Source organism: Polypterus senegalus, chromosome 1, assembly GCF_016835505.1.
Source record: "Polypterus senegalus isolate Bchr_013 chromosome 1, ASM1683550v1, whole genome shotgun sequence".
In the NCBI taxonomy this organism is placed as follows: Eukaryota; Metazoa; Chordata; class Cladistia; order Polypteriformes; family Polypteridae; genus Polypterus; species Polypterus senegalus.
Window position 1 is genome coordinate 147039742 of NC_053154.1, and position 24510 is coordinate 147064251.

Sequence of the window (24510 nt, forward strand, 5' to 3'; positions counted from 1 at the left end):
AGTTTTCATCAACTCCTTTATGCCAATCATGATACCTTGAAGTTATGGCCTACTGTGGTTCCTAACATTTATTGCCATTGTTTACCTGACATTGTACTGAAGCTAAAAATGAGGTAAAAAATAAAGCCAAATATGATTAGCAATAAAAATGTTGTTTACTAGCCAAATGAATGCTGTATAGATGAGTAGCACTTATGCTGGGTGGCACAGTAGTTAGTTCTGGTAATGCTTCATGGATCTAGAATCACAAGTCATTGTCCATGTCGGGTTTGTAAGTTCTCCCAAGTTACCATAGGCTTCCTACTATTTCCACAAACACACACAAGTAAGGTGAACGGCCAACTGAAAAACAGTGAGAGTGTAACTGTGTGATTGTTTGTTAAGAGTGTGAGTAGGTGTAAAATGGCAGCTTATTTTTTAAACCTTGAGAAAACCCTTACCCTACTTGAATCACTCTCAAAACCATGGCAACTGTAACATTTATAAAATGAGCTACAAGAATTCATGTCTGGTTGGCTGTAAATCTGCCATGCAGAGAGAGAGGAAAGCACAGCTGAGACTTCCTTTAAAATAGAAAAAACTATTTTTTTTTCAAGCACACACTGTTGACATGTGTGTATGTAATCTGAAGATCAATGCTCAAGAATATTCTTGGCTTGAAAATGGATGTATATGATAAGTTTCAAGGCAAGTGTTTCAGGTGTGAACTGTTGCTCCCTAGACACTATTTCAAAGTGTAAGAACTAGAACAATGTTTTAAAATCTATACAAAGTGCTTAATTTAAGAAAAGTTTCAAGTGATAAACTAATATATGCCATGAATATGAAAAAATAATCTCTACTTAAAAAATACTAAACAGACCCTACCAACATAAATGTGGGGAGTGTTCTGAATCTATTTTGTACTGCTAAATCTCATTTTTGTGGAAAATCAGTCTGAAAAGATTATACTATTATATGATATAAAAAGGTAGAACTACAAATAAAATCTGCATTAAAGAACATACATCAAATCATTTACATAAATAAACTCAAAATACAACAATTAATTATGCTACACTTGAATCCACTCTGAATAAGAGAAAAATAGAATATTTAAATAAATTTGTTAAACATGGTCAACATGAAGAAACACACAAGCAGTAGTGTACCATTGATTACATTTTATCTAATAAAATTTCAGGCAAAATATTTTTCTCAATTTTTACTTTTAAAATTTGTTTCAAGATAGTAAAAGGTGAAACTACTTTGCACATTGCCTTCAGAAAACATGTAATTTATTTATACAAATTACTTAATGTCAAAAGGTTAAGGAAGGGCTTTTTATACTGTAATAACCGAGTCTGATTCAAACTAACACTCCCATATGATATTGCATTCTCTTGGGTTGGGGCATACTGGCAGACACTGTCACTAAAACCTTTCAATGCAAAGCATATGTAAATATATCAATCCTTTGATAAAATTTCTAAGAGCTAAGCCTAAATACAATCACTTGCTATTGCAAAAAAGTGAGACACCTTTCCCACAAAATGCACCTAGCCCTAATAGCCTTGACCACCTAAGAATACTGACCTCATTTTTCAACTATCATTAACACCTGACATTAAACATTCAAAGACTTAATTAGAAGTGTACTGTAACAGAGTAAAACAACATGTTGGCTGAACATAAAGGATTTTTAAACATGACAAGTACGTCTCTGCATGCTTTTTTTGTAGTAACAAATATCTACCTTGTAAAAACAAATATAAAAACCTATTTAGATTGGGCATAGTAGTTTAAAAATAAAATTGTGAAAGTATGAAAGTTAAACGGGCAAGTCATACCATTGGTTTATAAAAATAAAAAGTCAAAAATACTTAAAAACTGAAAAGTAAAATTACAACAAGCATGCTGGTTAAGGCAGAGAACAATCGCAGGTTTCAGTATTATGGGTCAAAAAAATTAATACATTAATAAATTAATAGGGGCAAGAAGTAAACACCAAGCATGAATCCCTTTTCTCTCCAAAAGATATATATTTACCTGGTGCTAGCACAGGAGCCCGTGGTCTTTTGGCGTGTGCTCCTCCGTAAACTGGGGAGCTCTGCTGGTGGGGACTCGCTGCGTTTCTTTGGAGATTTTCTTAAGCCTAATAATAAAACAATTATCAGACTTAAGGGAAGGAAAAGGGTAACATTAAAAGCAACTTTAGTAAAATGCTATTTAACAGTTAATTTAGTTGTATTTATTTAATTAGAAGACAAAAAGGAAGGGAATAATGGGAACCTTATGATCCATGCTGTAATTTGACACAAAACGACTTATACAATCTTTAAACCAGAAACTTGAATTCCAACACTATTAAAAGATAGGTGTAAAAAAAAAAAAAAAATCTTTTATCCCAATCCAAATGTAAAGATAGGTGTAAAAAAAAAAAAATTCCTTTATCCCAATCCAAATGTAGTGTGACGTGATAAACTAAAAAATGAACACAGGAATGTATAATATCCACCACATAAATATTTTGTTCCTACAAGTAAACCACTATACGGTTTTGAGAGACTTGTCATATTTTGATGGATGGATTCTGTGTGGATTAAAGGAGGAATCACAAAGATGCGAATAGATTTGTTTTTGATATTTTTTTCTTTTTCACAGTATAGTTATTAAGGATGATCTATTGATATATTTTCCAAACAAATAATAAATTAAAAGATGATTTGATAACCAGTGACCAGCCATTCTCTTGTCCCCAATGGTTTTCTTCTTTGTAACAATTGAAACAGTGGTCTGTGATTTTGTCTAAACCATTTGAGACAGTCACATGTTTTGTGGTCAATGTTACTCGCATGCAGCACAGGCTTGGTTTGGATTGGTATTACCATGAGACAGACTCAAGTGACAGCTTGGAAGGGAGTGTACAGCCATGTTCCTATGCAATACCAATGTAAAAGAAGAAACGGTGGCCAAAAAACTAAAGTAATATATATTTGTAAACAAGTAAAATAGTAATATTAATTAATAACAGTAATATCCATATTTGCAATACGATATAACTACTAGGAAGCCGAATATGCGATCAGGAGAGCAGGCAGTGCAACTTAAATTTCACAAATACACTGTAGAGCACACAACTACTTTAAACGAAGACAGGCCATCTGCTTCTAAAATTAAAAAAAAATAGATAATTTTTTAAAACGAATGAGAACTTCTCTTAGATTAGAATGTATGTAGTTATCTTCATTTCCACATCAGATGGTCTCAGTGTAATAAAAAACACTGCAAGTCCTTGAATGGTTTACTAAGTGACGGAATATAAACTAAAATGTTTTGAACTCTTTGATTAGAAAAATTAACAAGGATCCATTGTGTAGGACGCATGTGTTAAGTCTTGATTATATATTTGCCACTTTTAAAAAACATTTGTTCTCCCTTATAAACAGAAGCTGCTTTGCTGTGCATACCGCTAAGACAAGCATTCAATTATGCACAAATCAGCAAGGTGAGAGACGATCTCAGTACAGCAGACCATGTCACTAATTCTCAACATACAAAGTCATTATAGATATTAACTGAAGGGGTTAAAAAAAAAAACAGCACTTAACAAGTAATCACTATCGAGCTCATGACCTACAAGCCACAAAGCATATGCAATACTATGTTTGCAATGACTCATTATTAAACTCGGTTAAAAAAAAAAAAAGGTGCATGGCATAATAGAGAGATGCCATTTGTCTTTTCTGATTGTATGCAATTTTTTCAGTGAAGCTGTATTGATTATAAGGTAAATGACTATATTAGAATAACTATATGCAAGTTATTTCTCAACAATTTTCTCAGACATTCATCAACACTATGTCTATAATAAAGACAACTCATCCACACCCACTGATTACACAGTTGCATGCAAAAAGTATTCAATACCCTTTTGAAAGTCAATTTATACATAAACGTATTGAATGTTTTGGGATGGCCAAGTCAAAGCCCTGATTTTAACACCAAGGATCTCTATAAATTTTGTCAAGAAAAATAGGGAAGAATCATAATGTGCAAAACTGGTATGTAATTACCACAAAAGAATTAAAGCTATTATGGCAGCAAAAGGGATCTTGACAAAGTATGTGTAGGGCTTAAATGCTTTAACACTATTGAGATTTTCTTCTTCAGTTAAATATCTATAGAAAATGTTTTATTTTGACTTTAGAAATGAATTTGTTACAGCCAGGAGTTCACATTCAAATAATGAATAGATAAATATGTGTACAGATCTTTTGTCATGCAGAAACTTATGATGGAATTGAATACTTTTGCATGGCATGTATTTAAGTTTTAGTCCTGCGCCGCAAAAAAGGAAAAAAAAAAACGGAATCGGCAGGAATGCAGACTTCTAGTCTACAGCACTAATATAGCATGTCAGAGAGGGGAAAAATGAAGAGCTGAGCACAAGGTCATTCAAACTATTGAATTTATAAAACTGGGTTTTTCTGTACTTTTTCAGTTTTGATATACCACACAACCCTAAAACAAATCTTTCTCATTCAAGTACATCAGGTAATTATATAACATATAGATTAATCAGGAAAGCATAAAATATAACAAAGTATAAAGAAAGAAATGATATTCACTCATGGGCAGTTATATGTTGCATTGTCACAATGTAATTCCAAACACAGAATCAAAATTCAATGTGATATTGACGAAAAGGTAAAAGCGAAAAGAGACTGAAAATATGGACATAGGTGATATGACAGAAGTATGTGAATATTGTTTGGCTTTAAACTTTAAGCTGGAGACTTGTAGATTGTCTAATTCATGTTGCCATCTGGGAAAAGCAGTGTTTCTTAGAAGACTTGTTGTTTGGTGAAAGTGAAATCCACATATGCGAGCAGCAGAGACACAAAGTTGCTGGTGTGTGGCACAGGCAGTGGGGTTGGCAAGCGAAGCGACCAGGGCCCTAGTAATATCAGAGGCAGTAATGTTCTGTTACAAATTTTTTCATAAATGTGCATCTATACTAATAAAAGGCAAAGCCCTCACTGACTGGCTAATCACTAATTCTCCAACTTCCTGTGTAGGTAGAAGGCTGAAATTTGGCAGGCTCATTCCTTACAGGTTACTTACAAAAGTTAAGCAGGTTTCATTTCGAAATTCTACGCATAACGGTCATAACTGAATCCTACTTGCGTACATATATATGTCCATAGCCTGCAGCTCAGTCGCAGTGTGAGGCGCCGTTGCATCCCCCATCCCCACGCCTCCTACGTAGTTGGTTGCCTGCCTATATTGCGTCCCCCATCCCCACACCTCTGACGTAATTGGCTGCCTGCCCATATAAGGCCGTCCGTCGCTCCGGTCTCTTCATTCCCTTCCTTGCTTCGCCACGGTATTCAAGTCTTCCTGCTGTAACTGCAGCCTTTATTTAATCCACAGCTTTTCTGCTATTAATTCCGAATATCACTTCAACACAAGTCCTGCAAATACTAATGTAATTGAAACAAACCATGAAACTCAAACCGATTATGACAGCAGCAATCCAAGATGTGAGAAAACAGTAAAAAGGCGTGTCAGACGAAGTGGTACATTTTCTGATGCAGCTAGACGGAAACAACTTTGTGACGCTGCCGCCAAATACTCACAGGCAAATCCACAACTCAATAGAGACGCTGCCGCTAAATACTTGCAGGCAATTCCACAAGTTAATACCGGGAATGCCTGTTAAAAATCTTAGATTCACGAGTAACAATTTGGGTAGTGAACACTTCGATGAATGAATCCTGTCATCTTTACAATGGTTGACAAACACGGAATGTAATTTGAACACAACACGTTCTCCAGATACGAACCTGACTGAAAGAAATAATGATAATCAAATCCTTGATGACAGCAACACTCATAACACTCACAAAACAATTACATTGACAATCATGTTACGTTATTTTCAAAATGTTTCCTTTTCTTTTTCATTACTTCTTTAACACACTACTTCTCCGCTGCGAATCGCAGGCATTTTTCTAGTCTCTAATAAATAGTAAAGATGTCAGGAGTGGCTCTTTTATTGCTGCTGCTTTTGTAAAGAATAAGGGAAACTCTTAGATGGCATCTACCTACTATAGAAATATGTCACAAACTACAGTCTATTTGATAGGTTTGATGAATTTCCAAAGTAACAATTTTCTCCCATATAACAATGGGAAAATGGTTATTTACTACCAGTGTGTTTAGAGACCTTGGACTAAAGAATTTCTATTGAAATATTTCAGGTTTGGAACAGAATTGCCCCATTCCTTGACAACTGCTATCAGTGAGCTTTAATTAAGCATCAATGCATGTAGTAAAAGTTTAGTAATGTACCTGCTTGCATTCTTTGTTCTATGGGAAAGTATACCATTGTCAAGCTGATGATTTGTCTAAAACAATTTTGAATTGAAAGGATGGATACTTGGGTTTTGCATCTCTTCTGTGGTTTAAAAATCATTCTGCATCATTTACAATGTGGCTATGTTTGTGTCTTTATTATTCTAACAAAGCATTTAAATTATGTTGAGCCACTATAAAGCCATCATTACCACCAATATTTGGTATGGTCTAAAAATTAATGTCATTTAGATAATAGGAGAGAGAAAGACAGCAATGCTACTTCTATTGTATCCCTTACAACCCCTAACTGTTAGTAACATAATACGCTTCATAGTGGTATCATCTGGCAATAATATGAAATCTATGTGAAAGCTATTATATGTACTTACCTTAACCTAAGACTACAAATTGTCAACAAAAATTCAGAAAGCATATTTCCATGACCAAATAGTGAACTGGAAAGACAAGGGTCTCAATCATGAACTAAAATGAAAGAAAGTACCCTCGCATTTAAAAAGTCTACATGCCAAGATATTTTTACAGGAGACTCACTTATTAAGGAAGGACCAGTTTCATTTGCAAAGAGAGTGGTCTGGCCAAACTTTTCTCTCTAGCTATATGAAGAAATCCAGGGGTGTGGGAATCTTAACACATAGAACTATCCCAATTGTAGTGTCAGATTCAATATCTGTTTCTGAAGGGCATTATGTCATGGTGACGGGCAATTTATCTAATACTAAAATGATTCCGATTAATATTTAGGCACCAAACGCAGATGATAGAGCTAAACATTGTTAAGATGACCATCCTTCCTAAGTTGCTCTTCCTATTTCAAAGCAACTCCATATTCATTAACAATTTTTTAAGAAATTATAACTCAATCATAACTTTACTTGCAATTCAAAACATCCACACATCTAAAGGGTGACTCTAAAATGACCAAAAGCAAAAGGGGGCATGGCACTACCCAACTTTCAAAGATATTACTTCCTGGCAAATATAAAAGATATAAAGAGATAGACATCGACACTGACTGATGCATATACACAAAATTCAGATATGCAATAGAAATAAAACATTGGTAGTAGGGGTGGGCGGTATGACCAAAATTCTATATCACAGTATTTTTCTAAATTATCCCGGTTTCATGGTATTCGACGGTATTTTTTTCCCCATGCATGAGTGGATGTCAACCACATTTTCCACTGCAGTTACTGGCTAAGAATAACCTATTCCAGTGTCAAGAGTATTGTACATTGTACAAAAAAAAAACATTTTAATGTGCGCACAAGTATTAATACAGTTTTGCATTGCCCCATGAAGTGATAGTTTTCAAGGGGGTGGCACAAATGGAGACGGTATCACGTTGCATGACAGATGCAGTCAAAATATAGAACCTTTTTATTGAACAAATTTTGCAAAAACAAACTATAATTTTGACAACATATTTTCAACCATACAAAGAGGCATTTAGACTTAGTAAAATACAGAAGTGCTTGTCAAAAATTGTATTGCACCGAATGTGTCTTAGAAAACCAACTACACTTTCTGTTAAAGTTAATAATCTCAGTCCACTGACTTTTTAAACAACTTTATCATCATTAAACTGGATAATATTTAAATTAATCTATACTAATAAAAGGCACAGAGCCCTCACTCACTGACTGATTGACTCACTCACTCACTGACTGATCACTCCCGTGTGGGTGGAAGGCTGAAATTTGGAATGTGTATGTGTATATATATATATGTATGTATATGTAAGTGTATGTGTATGTATATATATATGTATGTATATGTATATGTGTGTATACATATATATATATATATATATATATATATATATATATATATATATATATATATATGTATATGTATGTATATGTATATGAATATGATGTGTATATATACACTCACCTAAAGGATTATTAGGAACACCATACTAATACGGTGTTTCACCCCCTTTCGCCTTCAGAACTGCCTTAATTCTACGTGGCATTGATTCAACAAGGTGCTGAAAGCATTCTTTAGGAATGTTGGCCCATATTGATAGGATGGCATCTTGCAGTTGATGGAGATTTGTGGGATGCACATCCAGGGCACGAAGCTCCCGTTCCACCACATCCCAAAGATGCTCTATTGGGTTGAGATCTGGTGACTGTGGGGCCATTTTAGTACAGTGAACTCATTGTCATGTTCAAGAAACCAATTTGAAATGATTCCAGCTTTGTGACATGGTGCATTATCCTGCTGGAAGTAGCCATCAGAGGATGAGTACATGGTGGTCATGAAGGGATGGACATGGTCAGAAACAATGCTCAAGTAGCCCGTGGCATTTAAACGATGCCCAATTGGCACTAAGGGGCCTAAAGTGTGCCAAGAAAACATCCCCCACACCATTACACCACCAGCCTGCACAGTGGTAACAAGGCATGATGGATAAATATTCTCATTCTGTTTATGCCAAATTCTGACTCTACCATTTGAATGTCTCAACAGAAATCGAGACTCATCAGACCTGGCAACATTTTTCCAGTCTTCAACTGTCCAATTTTGGTGAGCTTGTGCAAATTGTAGCCTCTTTTTCCTATTTGTAGTGGAGATGAGTGGTACCCGGTGGGGTCTTGTGCTGTTGTAGCCCACCCACCTCAAGGTTGTGCGTGTTGTGGCTTCACAAATGCTTTGCTGCATACTTCGGTTGTAACGAGTGGTTATTTCAGTCAAAGTTGCTCTTCTATCAGCTTGAATCAGTCGGCCCATTCTCCTCTGACCTCTAGCATCAACAAGGCATTTTAAGCCCACAGGACTGCCGCATACTAGATGTTTTTCCCTTTTCACACCATTCTTTGTAAACCCTAGAAATGGTTGTGCGTGAAAATCCTAGTAACTGAGCAGATTGTGAAATACTCAGACCGGCCCGTCTGGCACCAACAACCATGCCACGCTCAAAATTGCTTAAATCACCTTTCTTTCCCATTCTGACATTCAGTTTGGAGTTCAGGAGATTGTCTTGACCAGGACCACACCCTAAATTCATTAAAGCAACTGCCATGTGATTGGTTGATTAGATAATTGCATTAATGAGAAATTGAACAGGTGTTCCTAATAATCCTTTAGGTGAGTGTATGTTTATATGCAGTTATGTGTATATATATATATATATATATATATATATATATATATATATATATATATATATATATACTAATAAAAGGCAAAGCCCCCTCACTCATCACTAATTCTCCAACTTCCGTGTAGGTAGAAGGCTGAAATTTGGCAGGCTCATTCCTTACAGCTTACTTACAAAAGTTGGGCAGGTTTCATTTCAAATTCTACGCCTAATGGTCATAACTGGAAGGTATTTTCTCCATTAACTGTAATGGAGTTGAGCTGGAATGACATGGGGGCGGAGTTTTGTGTGACATCATCACGCCTCCCACGTAATCACGTGAACTGACTGTCAACGCAGGGGGTAGAAAACCAGGAAGACCTCCACAAAGCGCTTAAGAAAACATGCATTTTATAATTGAGAAGGCAGCGAAACAATAAGAAGTGAGCGAGTAACATATACTACCATATTCATGCGTGTTGCCAGCTCGGAAAGAAAGCAAGGTGTAAACCTAAACTTTAAATTAAGTTCATAGACAGGCTACCGCTGGCGTTTCACATACCCACAGGTAATGCGGGATACAAGTTTAATGAGAGGATGCAGGATATAAACGAGAGTTTTGATCACTTTGTAACTAAGTTAAAATTGTAGGTGAAGGGGTGTGCTTATGCAAATTCCGAGAGACTGTGTTTGTGGGGGATTGACAGTTAAGGCGGGTGGGGAGTCACGTAATCATCTCCCCTCCCACCTCATTTTGCTCTGAGCTGAGCTCAGCGCTAAAGCTGTCTTCGAAGCAACCGTCAAACTGCCACCAAATACTCTACACACTGAATCCTCCAGGCACTACTTACAAAAGGTCACATTGACAATCGTGTTACGTTATTTTTAAAATCTTTCCTTTTCTTAGCACAAGCACAGCCGAGAAGCTTCGATGCATGTGCTCCATAACGTTAAAAATAATGCATTTAATCACACTTTGCATTACAAGCAAAGGGGAGCTTTTGTCAATGCATGATTTCCTGGTACACGGATTACATTGATCAGTGCATCCCGATTCATTTTACCCTCGCACCACCTTAGTTTGAGAAGAAGTATGAAAAAATATGAGGTTAACACAGAAAAACAGATCACCAATTCAAGCTTTATGAATAATCGATTAAGCCATCAATAATTGTTTTGGTAAAGCCATCCTCCTTCCATTTTATAATTTTTCCGCCACTAGCCATGATTAAATGAACGGTAAAAATGTAAGAGCAAAGCGAGGGTGACTTATTTAGGCAGGCATATATATGACAGCAACACTCATGACAATGTCAATCATGTTACGTTATTATTAAAATGTTTCCTTTTCTTTTCATTACTTCTTTAACACACTACTTCTCGCTGTAGGCACGGGTATTTTGCTATATATATATATATATATATATATATATATATATATATGAATGACCTCCAAAGAGCACGGAGACTTTTGATATCATGAACGTGTCTGCAAATTGGGGTCTCCTGCCCAGCAAAAGTCGAGCAGCCAGCGCGAGCATAGCTGTGCCGGCCTTTGAGACGCTGACTGCGCTTCTGCCTTAAGTCAAAGTGAGCACTTTTAATTTTTTTCATCCTCCCCCTGCGCTATAGCCCAGACAAGTGCAAACACGGGACCCCTTTTCTACACCACGGCAAAATAATATTAAGGCGATTCACACTTTCTTTTGCACGTATACGATTATCAGGTCCGCACCTCGAATTATGAAGACAAGCACACGAGTGCAGGACTGACAGTGCCATCACAGCCGATTAATGGTGGGGACGTCTCACCAGTCTACACAAGACCCACCGCGACTGTCCCCAAAAGGCGATCATAACGTCAGCGAACACATCTCTCTATACTATATAAAAGAAAAAGGCAACTTTCCTTTCTTTACACCTTTTTTCCTTTTATCCCAAACCAAAGCCTTTCTCTCTTAACACTGCAGAGGACACAAAACTAATTTTCTTTAAATGCCGGTAAGGCACATTACCAGAGGCACAAATTTGAGCGTTCACATAGAAAATGTAATTTCAATGTACCTGTACTTCTTAAAACGTTAATGTTTTACTGTTTAATAACTTATAGACTATAATTTATTATTTTTCCCTTGCACTCAGTGACCAAACCTATACACACACATATAGACACATACAAACATACACACAAGTATATGTATGTGTATATATATATATATACACACACACACATATATATAATTTGTGTGTGTGTATATATGATGTAGGTATATATATATATATATATTATATATATATTAATATATGTATGTATGTATGTATGTGTATATATGACAGCAGCAATCCAAGCTGTGAGAAAACAGTAAAAAGGAGGCGTGTCAGACGGCGTGGTACATTTTCTGATGCAGCTGCCGAAAACAACTTCGTGACGCTGCTGCCAAATACACAAAACAATTACTTTGACAATCATGTTACATTATTTTTAAAATGTTTCCTTTTCTTTTTCATAACTTCTTTAACACATGACATCGCTGTGAAGCGCGGGTATTTTGCTATATATATATATATATCACACGACACTCATAACAGTGACAAAACAATTACATTGACAATCATGTTACGTTATTTTCAAAATGTTTCCTTTTCTTTCTCTTTTCTTCTTTAACACACTACTTCTCTGATACCAAGCTGGATATATATATATATATATATATATATATATATATATATATATATATATACATAGATATATATATATATATATATATATATACATAGATATATATATATATAGATACATATATATATACATAGATATATATATATATATATAGATACATAGATATATATATATATATATAGATATATATACATATATATATATATATATATATATATATATATATAGATACATAGATATATATATATATATATATATATATATATATATATATATATAGATATATATATATATATATATATATATATATATATATATATAGATATATATATATATATATATATATATATAGATAGATATGAGAACAACACTCATATCAATGACAAAACAATTACATTAACAACCATGTTACGTTAGTTTTAAAATTTTTCCTTTTCTTTTTCGTACCTTCTTTAACACACTACTCTCGCATGCGCGGGTATTCTGCTAGTATATATATGCCAGCAACACTCATGACAATGACATGTTACGTTATTAAAATGTTTCCTTTTCTTTTTCATTACTTCTTTAAACACATTACTTCTCCACTGCCCAGTTGCATTACACAGTATTCACCAAATTAAAATAAAATAAAACAAGTGCAACTTGGTGATGACATCTTTACCAACTGAACCATCATTTAGGCAAACTGCATTAATATGGACCTTGCTTCAAGCTAAGCTATACTGGGAAGAAAAAAACAAACTTTATGCCGAGAACAAAGTCAACATTTCCACTTTATTCTCATAGTTTACTTCATAATTAAAGTAGAATGTCATAAACTAAACTTCTTCCTAAAATAAATGTTTAATCAATTACTTAATTTACCCTGTCATAAATTAATGCAGCACATTAAATGCTTTGTGTTACGTTCCCCGACCCAGTGGTTAATCACTACGCTTAAACTGACTTCCTCCACACTAAGAGAAGACAGCAATCACCATACAGAATCCATTCACTTCATGATATTCCTGCTTTCTGAAAATTTAGAATCTATACTAATAAAAAGTAAAGCCCTCACTGACTCATTCACTGACTGACTGACTCATCACTAATTCTCCAACTTCCCGTGTAGGTAGAAAGCTGAAATTTGACAGGCTCATTCCTTACAGCTTCCTTACAAAAGTTGGGCAGGTTTAATTTTTAAATTCTATGCGTAATGGTCATAACTGGAAGCTATTTTTCTCCATATACTGTAACAGAGTTGAGCTCGAAAGCCGTGGGGGGGCGGAGTTTCGTGTGACATCATCACGCCTCCCACGTAATCACGTGAACTGACTATCAATGCAGTACGTAGAAAACCAGGAAGAGCTCCAAAAAGCGCTGAAGAAAACATGCATTATATAATTGAGAAGGCAGCGAAACAATAAGAAGCAAGCGAGTGACATATACAACCATATTCATGAGTGCTGCTACTTCAGAAACAAAGCACGGTGTAAACCTAAACTTTAAATTAAGTTTATAGACAGGCTACCGCTGGCGTTTCACATGCCCACAGGTAATGCGGGATACAAGTTTAATGAGAGGACGCAGGATATAAACGAGAGTTTTGATCACTTTGTAACTAAGTTAAAATTGTAGCTGAAGGGCTGTGCTTATGCAAATTCCAAGAGACTGTTTGTGGGGGATTGACAGTTAAGGCAGGTGGGGAGTCACGTCATCATCTCCCCTCCCATTCACCTCATTTCACTGTGAGCTGAGCTCTGCAGCTAACGTCGTCTTGAGGAACCAACTTTGTGACGCTGCCACCAAATACTCACAGAAAAATCCACAAGTAAATACACACGCTGTCTCGAAAGTTTCTCCACACTGAATCCTCCAGGCACTACTTACAAAAGGTTACATTGACAATCGTTTTACATTATTTTTAAAATGTTTCCTTTTCTTAGCACAAGCACAGCTGAGAAGCTTCAATGCATGTGCTCCATAACGCGTTAAAAAATCACGCATTTAATCACACTTTGCATTACAAACAAAGGGAAACTTCTGTCAATGCATGATTTCCTGGTACACCGATTACATTGATCAGCGCTTCCCGATTCATTTTTCCCTCGCACCCCCTTGGTTTGAGAAGTATAAAAAAATATGAGGTTAACACATAAAAACAAATCACCAATTGAAGCTTAATGAATAATCAACTCACCACAAATAATTGTTTTGGTAAAGCCATACTCAGTGTTATCGTCCTTCCATTTTATAATTTTTCCGCCACTAGCCATGATTAAATGAACGGTAAAAAAGAGCGAAGCGAGGGTGACTTATTCAGGCAGTTAGGCGACAGCTCAATAGCTCGAATTTGGATATAAGTAGGTTCTATTTAGTCACCAGAAATATCATTGGTAGGAATGGAAGTTGAATTTAGTCTTTAAATTTCTATGGTAAAGAAAAAGTTATGCAATGATGACTAAATCTATACTAAAAAACGGCAAAGCCCTTACTGACTCACTGACTGACTGACTCATCACTAATTCTCCAACTTCCCGTGTAGGTAGAAGGCTGAAATTTGGCAGGCTCATTCCTTACAGCTTCCTTACAAAAGTTGGGCAGGTTTCATTTCGAAATTCTACGCGTAATGGTCATAACTGGAAGCTGTTTTTCTCCATTTACTGTAATGGAGTTGAGCTCGAAAGCCGTGGGGGCGGAGTTTCGTGTGACATCATCATGCCTCCCACGTAGTCACGCAGTACGTAGAAAACCAGGAAGAAAACATGCATCAGATAATTGAGAAGGCAGCGAAACAATAAGAAGCGAGCGAGTGACATATACAACAATATTCATGAGTTCTGCTAATTCGGAAACAAAGCACGGTGTAAACCTAAACTTTAAATTAAATTCATAGACCGGCTGCTGCTGGTGTTTGTAATTTAGTGCCTACCCATATAAGGCCGTCCGTCAGCGGCAATCCAATAGCAAACTGCCACGTGTAAAATATTCACGGGTGAAGGACTGTCCTTATGCAGAGGAAAATGAGATGGTCAGGGTGGTGTTTGGCACAAACTCAGCGAAACTGCGAGAGAAACTTTTAAGTGCCGGGACTTCGGTAACATTAGATACAGCCATGGACATAGCACGACATGGCACCAGCACAGCTGGGAAACTTCGATGCATGTACACCAAGCGGCTCACGTGAACTGACGCAGTGCACAGACAAAAAGCAACAGTTCCAAAGAGCGCTGAACAAAAAACGAATTACACAATTGAAAAGGCAGCAAAAAAATATGAAGCGTGTGATACATACAAGCATATTCATAAGTGCAGCTACTGCAGAAACAAAGCACACGGTGGAAAAAGTCAATGTCCCGCTAAAGGAAGACAATGTAAAAAAAAAAAACCTGTGCATGCAGTGTGTCAGGTCTCAGATAAAGAAGACGACGAGCTGTTTATTGATGCAGTAAGAAACAATCAATGAATGAAACCTGTTATCTTTACAACGATTGACAAACACGGAATGTAACTTGAACACAACACATCCTACAAAAACGAACCTGATTGAAAGAAATAATGATCATCAAATCCTTGATGACAGCAACACTCAATAACACTCACAAAACAATTACTGTATATTGACAATCATGTTACGCTATTTTTAAAATGTTCCCTTTTCTTTTTCATAACTTCTTTAACACACTACTTCTCCGCTGCAATACGCAGATAGAGATATATATATATTATATTATAATATATATATGTATATGCTGTATATACCCCGATCTGCATACTCGAATAACGGATACTTTAATCGCCATCAATGATTGTTTTGGTAAAGCCATACTCGGTGTATTCATTAGATGAATGGTAAAAAAGTAAGAGCGAGGGGAGGGTGACTTATTGAGGCACGCAGGCAAACCCACAATAGCACGCGAGATCATTTTATATACTGTATTATTGTTATTAATGGCCTGGGTATATGAAGCGCTGGTAACACAATAAACTACAGATCCCATAATGCAGCGCTTCAGCTGCCTTGCCGAACACTTACCACGTTAATCAAGTCTAGCTTATGATGCTGCAAGTTATTGCGAAGCTAGCCCACACGATGCCAAAGAGAAAAGTTGATTCTGAAAATAGAGCCTTTAAAAACCGATGGGAGGCTGAGTATATGTTTACTGACATTGCCGGTAAACCCGTGTGTCTTATTTGTGGAGCTAATGTGGCTGTAATTACAGAATTTAATCTAAGACGGCACTATGAGACAAAACATCAGGATAACCTCAAACACCTGAATGCAATGCAGAAGATACAGAAAGCAGAAGAATTAAAGAATTTGACACTTCAGCAAACATTTTTCCCCATGCACAATCACAAAGTGATTTCAAGTGAAGCTGCTTTTATGGGAGACACAAATGCACTAGTGCAACATGACCCACTTTCCCTGATGCCAAGTAATGTTGAACCAAGTCGGCAAAACGGTGTTCCCAAATACGCACTTTGCTGATAAACTGAGCGCACTGAGTTAGCAGGGCGCTTTGGTGACTTTGAAGAACAAAAAAATCATTTTGAGTTGTTTCGCAACCCATTTGCCGTCGATGTGGAAACTGCACCTGTGCAGATTTAGATGGAGGTGATTGAGCTGCAGTGTAATGGCACACTGAGGGCAAAGTACGATACTGCAGGGCCCGCACAGTTTATTCACTCCATTCCCGCACAAATGCTCCAGCTCCGTCTACATGCGGCTCGAACCTTGTGCATGTTTGGTAGCACATATCTGTGTGAGAAGCTCTTCTCAGTGAAGAAGACTAACAAAACAGCACACAGGAGTCGCCTCACTGATGAGCACCTGCAGTCCATCCTGAGAATCTCCACAACACAGAACCTCACACCAAACATAAATGAACTTGTTGCCAAAAAAAGATGCCAGGCGTCCAGCTCTGATAAAATGACATAAGAGCAAAGACATCTGAATGATTTGATTTGTTATTGCTGAAAAGAACACATTTTATTTATATTTCCAGGTTATTTTATGCAGCATGTTCATATTTGAATTTGTATAATTTAGACAGGATATATTTTTATGGAGAGCAAAATATTATGTTATTTAAGGTTTGAGTTGATTTATTCAGGAATAATTGTTTCTGACCATGTCCATCCCTTCATGACCACCATGTACCCATCCTCTGATGGCTACTTCCTGCAGGATAATGCACCATGTCACAAAGCTCGAATCATTTCAAATTGCTTTCTTGAACATGACAATGAGTTCACTGTACTAAAATGGCCCCCACAGTCAGCAGATCTCAACCCAATAGAGCATCTTTGGGATGTGGTGGAACAGGAGCTTCATGCCCTGGATGTGCATCCCACAAATCTCCATTAACTGCAAGATGCTATCCTATATCAATATGGGCCAACATTTCTAAAGAATGCTTTCAGCACCTTGTTGAATCAATGCCACGTAGAATTAAGGCAGTTCTGAAGGCGAAAGGGGGTCAAACACCTTATTAGTATGGTGTTCCTAATAATCCTTTAGGTGAGTGTATATACATACATACATACATACATACATATATATATATACATATACACATACACATCTATACATATATATATATATATATATATACATACTTATATATAACTTCTGTCTGTCTGCTTTATGCAAAAGAACTAAACGGATTTAGATCGGGTGTCATTTCCATAATTTGCTTGAAAATGCTGGTTGATTTTAAGACTTTTCTCATTGCATTATGTGTCATAGTTCACTTGCAGGAGTGATATATTTGCAATAATCTGAGACAGAGGTCAAGGGGAGGGGGAAGCATGACGTCAGGAGTTTCCTCACTGCCCTGTTTCACTGCTACATGCTGTTTCACTGCTACATGGGCAGAGCCGCAGGGGACGGCTAGTTTAAATATAAATGCAAATCTAAGTGTACAAAAACTAAGGATACCCTTACATTTATCACTGCATACAATTATAATCAGGTACGCCAAATATAAATGGAAAAGAATAGATTATCCTTAGATTAGAGGGAATCTTGAAGGAACAGTCTTTCAAAAACCTCAGACACTAATATGGGTTTGCTTTTATTGTTGAATCGTGTGTAATCATTATGCATAAATCAAAGCAGCTCTCTGAGGACTTCAGAATGAACATTATAGATACCTATGCTTCTGGAAAGGTTTTTAAGAAAATCAATCGGAAATCAACCATTCCATTATTCTGAAGATATTCTTAAAGTAGAGATATCAAATAACTGGCAACTTCTCTGAGCCAGACAATCCCAGCAAGTTCAGCCAGAGGGCAGAATGAGAGTTACTGAAAAAAGGCCACAAGAAACCACAGAAGTTCATTAGAAGGTCTACAGCAGGAGTCCATTATAAAAAGGATGCACACATTAGATCTAAATGAGGTGTGTGCCAGGAAGAAACCTTTGCTGTCCAGAAAGAACATTAGATTAAGACTAAAGTTTGCACATTAACACCTAGGCAAAGACAAGGACTACAGAAACAACCTACTCTGGACAAACAGGGCAAAGACCAGATTATCTGACCACAGTCCTACGTGTGGCAAAACTAAAGGCAACATTAATTCAGCAGAACCCAACACCATCTGTAAAGCATGGTGGTGGAAAAGCTGGTGCTGCTATGCTGAATCAGAACCTGGATAGCTCACCATTATAGAATCCACTACAAATTCTTCATTGTAACAGAAGGTGCTTGAAGATAACCTTGCAACATGACAATTACATTAAACAAACCAGTAAATTCAGCAAGGAATGGTTGAAAAGAAATAAATGGAGGATTCTGGAACAGCCAGGGTTGGTTTACTTTTTCCACAGACAACAATGGCACATCTGTTCATTTGTCACTAAATAAATTATTGCTAAGTTCAATTTTTTATTTATTTTTTTCCCCCAATTACTTCACCTTTATTTAAAGATGCTGTTTAAATGTATTTAAAATCTTGGTATATCCACGTGTTTCAAAAGAAAAAAAAAAAATCACATGTTGTACTTGTGTTTTCAAGTCACTAACTTAACATTGCACATGCCCACTCCAACACATACCCATCCACGCCCTGTTACTAAACAATGGGATTTCCTAACATAAGCAAAAGCAATTTTCCCCATTCTGCAAACATAAAAAAGCCAGTTATATTGGACATTCCTTGCTACATGTATCAATGGTCAATCAATCCCATTTCATTTCAAATCATGCACAAAGTACAGCACTGTAGGACATTTTAGCCACAATAATCTCCAATCTTTGCATACAGATATCCATTTTATTAAAAAGGCCAGCATCTTACTGTTTGTTACCCTGCTTTTAACAGTGAACTTTTTGAAGCTAGGTGACAAAGGATTTCTCAGACTGAAAGATTTACTTCACTGCTTCTCTATTTTTGCCCATTTATTCCACAATTAAATAAAAAAAAATGAAGATACAGGTGCACCGGATTTGTTAACTCAGGAAATCTAATAGTTTCAAGCTAATCTATGGCCACATGACCCATCATTAACTTCTTCTTAAGCTCCTTCCCGACACTGAAGAACTTAACGTTTACTTGGTAAATGTAGTCATACTAAGTCAAAAGCACATACAGATTGAATATCCTTAATATGAAATTCCATAATTCCAAACATTTTGAGTGCAGACATGAGACCATCTATGTTTCCTCTATATTTTTTTTGCAATGTATTTTTGTACTGATATGAACAACAAATGAGCAGAATTTAAAACAGATTTATTCATTCTGAACTAGGTGAGGCAGGTTGAAGTGCCACAAATCTAGGACACATGACTGAAGTCACAGTTCCCCATGAAGCACTATCACTTGGTCAACTGTGAGAAAGGGGGAGTGACCGTAAAGCACTGAAGCAGTGGACAGATACTGCGTGGAAGTTTTAATATGCTACACAGACAGTTTGGGAGCGAAATGCTAACACAAGTGCTATGCATTAATGGAATACCGCTACTTACGGCCAATAAAAGGAGCTTCATTCTCGCTAGGTAGTTATTGCAACAAGTGCAGTAAATTGCTCTGATTACGTTAGGAAAACTGGAAACTGCTATACTTTGGCATTTTGTTGTTCTTATGTTGGTAAAGCCATGTTATGTTTTAGGTGTGTAGATCTAAACCATACCAAATCTAAATAAATGTAGCATCTAGTCAATTGGTAATGGCTTTCAGCACAGCAGGCACAATGGATTCAAGCTTGGGTGACATACTCCTTACCTGTAGACCTGTTCTCTGAGCAGTGAACACAGGTAGCCAATATAACAAAAAAACAAAGTGTATGAAGATAAATTAAACAGCAAATTTAGAATTTTTCAAGTTGAAATTATTCCCTCACCAATATTATATATGTATGTATGTATGTATGTATGTATGTACTAAACTTGTCCATTTCCATTTACAGTGTTTATTTTACACTTAACTTTGTTTTAAACATGATCATGCATTTAAATTTCATGAATGTAAAGAGTTTATATTTAAACTTATTTGTGTACCCTGTAAGAGCCAATTCATAAAACAATGAAAGATCAATTCACTTCACTGCACTCTGGGTCTCTCTACATTTTAGCGGTTAACTTTATGCAAAGCAAATTAATTCAACTATATCGTAACAAGTTATTTTATTTCTTTCATGTCAAGTTTCAATAAAACACTATATGCTTGCCAAAAAGGACAATCAAATTCAATAGTAACATATGGTAGTTTAACTGTATCTCAGCTAACTTTTAAATAATTGCATGATCTGCAAAATATCCATCATTTGCCAATCACTGTATTATTTAAGAAACCATTCCATCATCCTTTTCTTTGTCACAATAACCATGTTAAAGATAGTTCTATCACTTGAAAACAATCTTTTAAATTTAGACTACCAATATTCGCAAATCAACATTTTAAAAAAAATATGAATAAGCTGGCATGGCTTGAGCACAGTTGTGGTGTACAGAAACATGTTATCCATTCAAGTTCCAGTAAATGCCTCCAAACTCATTGGACAGGACTTCATTATACTGTACAAAAAAAAATAACAATTAGAAAAATACTGCTAATGCAGCACATGGATTTTTCAAAGGTAAAAAATGGAAAATTTTTTCAATGTCCAAACCAGTCACCCAGCTTGAATTCAATCGAGCATTCCCACCATATGCTAAAGAAAGAATTTAAAGGGACAGGCCCCAAAACAAGAAGGTGCCGAAGATGGCTGCATTAAAGACTTGGCAGAGCATCACTAAAGAAAATACTCAGCACACTGCTGATGTCTATTAATCGCAGGCTTCAGTCATTACATACACAGCATATGCAACACTAAAGTACTAAATACTAAGTACTAAATATGACTGCTTTAACATACCTACCATTTTCTATGTCCCAAACATTACGGATCCCTGAAATGGGGGGACTATGTAGAAAAAGTGTTGTAATTTCTACATGGTGTGTATGTGATAAGTGGTCTGTGGCACTGTGCCGATGTTAAATAACAAGTCCCTCAACAATACAGGTTTTAGCCAGTTGTTGCTCAAAGGACAACTGGGGGTGCCTGCACAATTTGGAAGATACGTGCAAGTGAGCACGTCAGGCAGTTGTCTCAATAATTCCTCAGAGGGCGCAGCATGTTCGTACCTGAGCTCCATTTGGAGCATTGGTGTAAGAAATCTGCACAGGACAGAAGAGTAAAAAAACATAATAGAAGCAGAGCTGTGAGAACAGCATTCAGGTAGAGTGGCGGGATGAACTAGCCAGCTAGGGCGGAAAGCCAGCGCGCACGTTGGCCCTGCAAAGAAGCAAAGAACTGGTGTACTGGAGTGGGTGCGATCAAGGTGGCATCCTGTTTAGGGATCCAAGGTTTGCTGGAGCGAGCGAGAAGGAAGACATAAGGACAACCAACCCAGAGCAGTCAAGACAGGGGATGGGTTGGCAAGGACCACAGCTGCTTAAGTCTCTGCCAGCTGAGCAAGCAATGGGTGAATTGAGGAGATAAACAAGGTGTTGTACTGGGCTCATCTAGGAGTGGAAGGAACATTGAACTGATGACTGTTGGTTATTCTCATTTTAAGTCTTGTGTCCTCATCTGCTGGCTCATCCATCGGGTATGTTAATCAATAGTAAGCGGGTTCAAGTGGCTCCCCAGAAGGACCCAGTAGTATGGGGCCGGCCCACACCATCACAGTGTGACTGCAATGTATGCAAATACCCTTGACTTAAAGTCTGCAATGTGCTTTTTAATCACATCTGAATTGTTAAATTTGTAATTTTAAACTGTGCAGCAGAGGGGTAAATCAAGGAAAAAAATGTATGTTCCAAACAATATGGAGGGCACTATATATTGGTAGGTTGTGTGTGCGCGCTCGCAGAGTCACTAACCAAAAACGTCCTAAAAAGTTTGAGTATAATATTCTTATAAGTGGTTGATATGCATGTGTTCCTTGTGCTTTGATGGCTACTGCTTCATATTCTGCCCTTTGTTCATCATTCTGGCACCCATGTAACCAGACCTTCCTTAAAATTCACCATTTTGTGTATATAGTGCCACGGCAGCATTGTTGTGTAAAGTAAAGAAAATTCCATACGTACCATTCCACGCTAAGTCAAAATAAATTCAACTGAGAAGCAGAGACGGAACACAAGTTTATTTCCCTTTTCAGACATAAACGAAGCCATAAAAATAGCTGCTCACTAAACCCCCTACAGCATCCAATGTGCATTTTTCAACTTTTTTTTTTTTTTATATAACAGGCATGTTACATACAAAACTATTTACAATATATTATTCACATTTTTGTTAGTATAAGATTACTTACAATATTCATAGCCTCACACAAAAGGATTATTCTAACTTTCTAATTTAAAATATTTTAACATGAAATAAAATAGCAGACCGTTGTAGAAATATAAAAACAGGTTATCTTAAAATCAGCATTTCACCAACGCTTATCATATATCAAGCTGATTATTAAGCATTCCAAGACAGCTCAGAATTTTGCTCAAAATCTACCTGTATCCATAAGTTTAAATTCAAGTGTAACTGATTAGCTGTAAAAAGGCTGCACAAAAGGCTGCTAACTTGAACCCATCCATAGTACTTAGAAAAAAACTAAAACACAATACTTGTGCTCAATCACACAAATACACACGAAACACAACTGACAATAAAATGTTTAAAAGATGCAGCACCATGACACCATGTAGACTGGTCAACAACAGTCTCAAAAAATGTGATAGATTAGTAGCTTTTGCTGTCCAAGTGGTCAACACTAGCTATAACATTTTACTGTTTGGCCTTATTAGACTTGGGAAACTGCATCTGCTAATTTTGCAAGCAAATGATGTAGTAACTGTCAGGCAAAAACAGACATACAACACAGACTAGAGAAACATTTTCTAAATAATATTTGAAAGCATTTCTTTAAAATGAAAATGAGGACCTAACCCCATTGATATTAATATCATAAATAAATAAATCTAAATAATATTTCAAAGTATTTCATTAAAATAAAAAGGATCTAATTTAGATTTGCAATTAATAAATGATATTAATATTACGGATGGCATTTCTCAGGGAACCAATGACATCTAATCCCAATACAGTAATCCCTCGTTATATCGCACTTCGACTTTCGCGGCTTCACTCTATCGCGGATTTTATATGTAAGCATAACTAAATATATAACGCTGATTTTTCGCTGCTTCAGCGGTTCCGCGGACAATGTGTCTTTTTACTTCCTGTACATGCTTCCTCAGTTGGTTTGCCCAGTTGATTTCATACAAGGGACGCTATTGGCGGATGACTGAGAAGCTAACCAATCAGAGCACGCAGTTAAGTTCCTGTGTGCTGAATGCAGTGTTAACCAGGAAGTCTCGTCTCGCTCATTCAGCATCAACGTGTTTCGCTGTGTAAAGAGTTAACTTTTGTGCTCTTTTGTGTTTATCTTTGTGCATAGTCAAGCCCTTCATTATGGCTCCAAAACGATCTGCTCCTGCTACTGCTTCAGGTGCCGTGCCCAAGCGCCAACTGAAGATGTTAACGATTGCAGAAAAGGTAAACGTTTTGCAATTGTTGAAGGAAGGGAAAAGCTACACCGCTGTAGAACGCCATTACAGCATCAATTAAGCTACAATTCTTTTTATTTAAAAAGGAGGAAAAGAATATAAGATCTACGGCCACAGTGTCCTTTTAACCAGGGTGCAAAACGAGTTGTAAGTGGATGTAATAAGGCAGTAGTCTGGATGGAATCTGCTTTAGGGATTTGGATTGAAGACTGCCAGAAGAAGAGCAACGGCAGTGCTACACAATCGCCTGAAGTGGCTCCTTTAGAAGGGCTGTAACACTCTCCTTTGTTGTGCAGTAAAATTAAACTCATTGTTATCGGACAAGTCATCGTGTGAT

The 24510-nt window shown here is 36.6% G+C and overlaps 1 protein-coding gene across 13 annotated transcripts in view; it reads right to left on the reverse strand.

The window, feature by feature from the left end:
- trip12 (thyroid hormone receptor interactor 12) overlaps positions 1-24510 on the reverse strand; it is a 268901-nt gene that overhangs the window by 149873 nt on the left and 94518 nt on the right. For all 13 annotated transcript variants that reach the window (XM_039760102.1, XM_039760094.1, XM_039760085.1 and 10 more), the window contains one exon: positions 2029-2134. In XM_039760102.1, coding sequence (XP_039616036.1) covers positions 2029-2134 — 106 coding nt within the window. The remainder of the gene's footprint in view (positions 1-2028; positions 2135-24510) is intronic.